This window comes from Seriola dumerili, unplaced genomic scaffold, assembly GCF_002260705.1.
Source record: "Seriola dumerili isolate Sdu_G_001 unplaced genomic scaffold, Sdu_1.0 BDQW01000161.1, whole genome shotgun sequence".
NCBI lineage: Eukaryota > Metazoa > Chordata > Actinopteri > Carangiformes > Carangidae > Seriola > Seriola dumerili.
In genome coordinates this window covers 204,348-209,256 of record NW_019174416.1, presented here as the reverse complement: position 1 = coordinate 209,256, position 4,909 = coordinate 204,348, and the positions used below count along the sequence as shown (strand labels likewise).

Sequence of the window (4,909 nt, the reverse complement as noted above, 5' to 3'; positions counted from 1 at the left end):
TGATTAATAAGGGCCATTATCAAGCTCTTTGAGGAATTAGATTTTTTTTTTTCTTCTTGCTGTGAAAGTGGTGTTTCCTGTATTCTCAGTTAAATACATTATCAAGTTTTTCTCCTCATCATCACAGGTTTTCTTTTTTCCACCCTGTACTGTATTCAGTGATTCAAAAGTAAAAGCAGGCCACTGATTATCACCTTTGAAAAAGTCCAGTCTGTATCATGAAAATTCAGATTTATTCCCCATCACAACACATGACAGAAAATGCAAAAATTCTTCCTTGTGATGTGTGATGATATCACACATTTAAAAAGCCCAACTTCTCCACTTTCGCTTTTTCATGGTGAAATGCAGCATGTCAAATATGCTGTAACGATCTGTTACAGAGGGAGAAGCAAGTCAAGACTTTTCACTAGAACATAAAGTTGAAGATTTGTATCTCATTCTAGTAGGACAGAGGAATAACTCATTATCATCAACAGATTTCCACTTGTGAAGATGCTTCAGTTATTTAGCTGATAATATTTTATTTTCCTTTTGCTGTAAGTAGAGACCCATTCACTTTAAGCAGTGTAATAGATGAACAAAGGATGTGTTGAGGGTTTCTTTTATGGAGGAATGAGGATGCCTCTTAGTGGTGACAATGGAGAAGTGCAGTTTTTCCCTGCAGCTCTTTTCCAGGAGCAGAGACAATGGAAAACCTGCACAACAGTAGTGTGGACAGCACAGTGTAACATTTGTGAATTTAACTAATTGTGACTCTCGCTCACTTCACTATCGGTCGGGTTATATGTCCGTACCAACAGAGGGTTTTCACATTAAGAGTTGATGACACCAGTTTGTTCGTTTTGACTGGCTGTATGTTTGTGAAACCATGGCAACCACTTTGGCTATCCGGGGAAACCTTCACTTAACTGTCAAAGAAAGAGGATCAGCAGTAGAGGTTATCAGGATTAAAAAAAATAAAATATATTAGAAAAGCTAAATATGAATATTATTCATAAAGTGTTCTCTTCTAACCAATAAAGACTTAAAACAACGTTCTCCTTTAAGGGCTTTGGTCACACTTAAATAATCTTGAGTGTCTCAAAGGCTCATGTACGTTAGCTTCAGCCATTTCATTTCATTTCATTTCATCTTTTTCTTGCAGGGCTGTGGGACTTTTATAGTTTGCACAGGTGTTTATATTATCTTCGTGCCACCTGAAAACCTCCAGGCACAGTTCACATTAATCAAATATCTATTAAAATATATTTCACCGCCTAGGCCTAGCTGAGGCACAGCCCTGCCCAGCTCCTGTGCCTGCAGAAATTCATTTTTGCTAGGTAATTCTGACAAAAGGCCGACATCCCCAGCGGACATTTGACTTTAATTTAGTTTATTTGCATTTTTAAAGAACAAGACAAAGCTGCAATGAGAAGGAGTGTGATATGATTGTTATGGATCTGATTTTTGGAGCTCACTAATTCATTCGCTCCTATAGATTTTGAGTAGATTTTATTGCAGTGTCACTCTCAGTCACAGTTTCTGTTTCGCTAAAAGTTTGGGATGCTTGGACACTGTGGAGACACACCTGGTCTCTCCCTACAGCATTTGGTCTTTGAATGGCAAATTGATTTGGTATTACAGTAACACAGACGGGAATGTTGGTGTCATGGCTGCAGGAAACATGCGCGACTTATATGGAAGAATTTCACAAGAAACTTCAGACAGACTGATGTATTTACTCTGTGGCTTAACAGTGTTGACTTCCAGGGAGTGTGTAATGATAACCAAAGGCTTGATACAGACAGACACGGTCTCTTATCTTCATTTTGGTGAATGAATACTGAATGAATTTCTGTGGGTCCTTTCTGTAATCACTTGATGTGTAAGCTTATTGTTTTTGCATTATTCTGCTTAAGCTTTGCTTTCTTGCAGAAGGTTTGATGAGAGGAATGACACCACTCACAGTCCTAAAACGATCAGGAAGTTAGCGTAGCTTAGCACAAAGACTGGAAACAGGGCGAAACAGTTAGCCTGGCCCTGACCAAAGGTGACAAATTCCACCTACCAGCATCTCTAAAGCTCACTCATCAAAACGTTATATCTTGTTTGTTTAATTTGTACAAAAACTGCTGGTATACGTGCCGGACTATTTCCTGGACTATCTCCTGAGTGTGACGTAATGTTGTGGCACAAAACTGTCTTGAGGAATATATTAGTGTTCAGACAAAAAAAACTACCAAACAAAAAATGTTTATGTTCTGAAAGCTTAGTAATGGGTAAACCTACATGGAAACGGAAATGGAAAACAGTCTGCTATTAATTTTCTTATGTAGCTGCATCTGTGTGCCAGGAAAACATTGACTGCAGACCAACAATAAGAGACACATTTCTTTAAACGTTTCAGTTAATTTGGTTAAAGTGGTGAAAACAGATATCAGCCCCACCCAAAAATTAGCATGAAAGGGACAGAACAAAAAAACATATAAAATGGTCCCAGTTGCTGATCTTGTTTAGTTCCACCGTCAGCCGTCGACAGCAGAGTGTTTGCTTCGTCATGGCTTTTACAGGGAAATATGTGCTGGAGAGCCAGGAGAACTAAGAAGACTTCTTGAAGGCTCTTGGTAAGAGACCTACGCTTACTTATTTTAAATAAATGTATAAGATGTACTGGATTATAATGTGTTGATTGGTGCTAACAATATCTTATTTTGTCTGTAGGAATTAAAGACCTCAAAGACCCCAACAATGATGAAATTATAACAGGTACTGAATCTATCAGAATGATGATTTCAGGTTGACTAAAATTTTGATGGACAAAACCTGGAACAACAAATTTGCAATGGGAAGGAGGCAGAACTAGAAACTGTGGATGGTGACACATTCAAGGTCATTTCACATTTATTTCACTTATTATTTTACTAACTGCAGTTTGATCATCAGTTTTCTTTTTAGACCACTGTCACTCCGGATGGAGGTAAACTCAAGATTCAGTTCCCCAAATACCTTTACACTGCTGAGGTGATCGGAGACAAGCTTGTCGAGGTGAGCATGCACAACCTTACACTGGTGTATTGGTGAATATGTGTGAGTCAGGTGTGATGAAGAATCCATCTTTTTTAAACATATTTCCTTAATCTCTCTTTTTAGGTCAACACCATGGGTGCAATTACTAACAAGATGATTAGCAAGAAGATAAAATGAACTGCTGCACTTCAGGTCACCTGAAAAATGAAAGTTCCAACAATAATTCAATTATATTAATCATTCAAAATGCATCTCTGTGTGAATTCATTAGTTTTTTTTCAACAGCACAATATAATAAAGGTTGAAAAGTCGTTCTTCTGAGATGTGTTTACGTCATTCTTCTTTTAGCCGTGCTGTGAACGCAGCTGCAGTGTGTTAACAGGCAGCTGCATCTATTAGCTGTAGATGTCCTTAAGGCTCATTAGTAGCCAACAGAATGAGGAAAGACACTGTTTCCAAGAAATTTCAAAACCCTGCTAGTTGCCACTAGCGGCCATGCTGTTTTCAGTAGACCAAAATAGTTTGATTCCACTGATCAATAGTAATGTTCTTGTGACTAAAGGGCTAATAATAGAAGAAATGTCAGTATGACTTCAACTTGTTTTTGATTTAGTTTGTTTATTCAAACTATCTGAATCAATATTGCAATCTGAACAACATATGGGAAGAAATTTTCTGCTCATTTGACTGAAGGATGGCACATTAAATACCAGGAGGATCCTGTCATTTGTTCAGTAGAAACTGGCTGGGTTAATGTTGATACACAGACAAATGTATCATCAATGCAATATCAATGGATTAAGCTTTTGAAAAAATCACTACTGCTCATCAAAACATGTTTTATCAATGTCATTTTTATTTGTTCAAGCATGAAAACTGCTACAGGTGAACTATTTCATCCATGTAGAAATACAGTACATATCATAGCCTAGTTTTTCCAGTTAAAATTGAAAGTATCAACAGGAAAACACTGCTTGCTCCTCATTGTAGATGGTCAAGTTATTCTCCTTGGTTCAGTACCTGGGGGAAGCATTTTCATGATGTGTTTAACCTCCCGCAGTCTCTTTTCCAGTGAAGTGCATGTTGAGTCTCGCAGCATTAGATCCGTTTGCTAACTCTTTTGAAAGTCACACCCTTCTCTCCTGGAGTTATGCAATTCTGCAGAACACAGTGAGAAAAGACAAAGATGAAAATGTAACAAACTGCCACTAATATAATGTTACTGAAGTTATATTAAGTAAGTATTATGGGATCACAGTTTGAGTGGTTACTTATCTCACCATTATCAGCTTATCTTCAACGATCTCTGCTGTGAAGAGGTACTGAGGAAATTGTATTGAAATCTTGCCACCCTCCATAGTGACAGTGGTCTGAGGGTCACAAGGACAAAAGGTCACATAGGGAAACGTGTAGCGAGCTTGAGCTGTACGACAAGTTGCGGCAGATTTCCCGGTGCCTGTTATGAACTTACCTTGAATTTGGAGCCCATCATTGTTGCCAGCTCACATTCCTGGCCAATGGTGAACTTATTGGACCAGGTGAAGTTGGGGATGGTTTGTGTCCAGGTGACGCTGTCCCCATCCTGAAGAACCTCTGTTACCACTTTGTGGTCTGTCTTGGCATTGAGAAGCCCTGTGACAGAGAAGGTGAAATTCCCGAATAAAGACATACAACAAAGTTCAAATGAATGACAGCTCACATTTATCCAGATAAAGCTTATGTATCATTAAGAAAAATTCTAATACCAATTGCTTCCAGGAACTCTTCATAGTTCTCTTGACTCTCCAGCTCATATTTCCCAGTGAAAGCCATGATGGTGAAAGACAAGAGTTAAGGAAAGGAGTCTAATAAAAAGAGAGGAGTGGCCTGCTACAGACACTCTCTTACTGGTAGTTTTGAA

At 38.4% G+C, this 4,909-nt stretch overlaps 1 protein-coding gene and 1 pseudogene across 1 annotated transcript; one reads left to right on the top strand and one right to left on the bottom strand.

Moving 5' to 3' along the window:
* The first annotated feature begins 2,539 nt into the window (after window positions 1–2,539).
* LOC111226750 lies at window positions 2,540–3,186 on the top strand (annotated as a pseudogene).
* A 659-nt stretch (window positions 3,187–3,845) lies between these two features.
* On the bottom strand, window positions 3,846–4,909 carry LOC111226680 (gastrotropin-like). The gene is made up of 4 exons (XM_022751955.1): window positions 4,755–4,909; window positions 4,481–4,641; window positions 4,290–4,379; window positions 3,846–4,167 (listed from the first exon to the last, which is right to left on the bottom strand). Exons 1-4 carry the CDS (start codon window positions 4,819–4,821, stop codon window positions 4,108–4,110), a joined length of 378 nt encoding a protein of 125 aa, XP_022607676.1. The 5' UTR covers window positions 4,822–4,909; the 3' UTR covers window positions 3,846–4,107.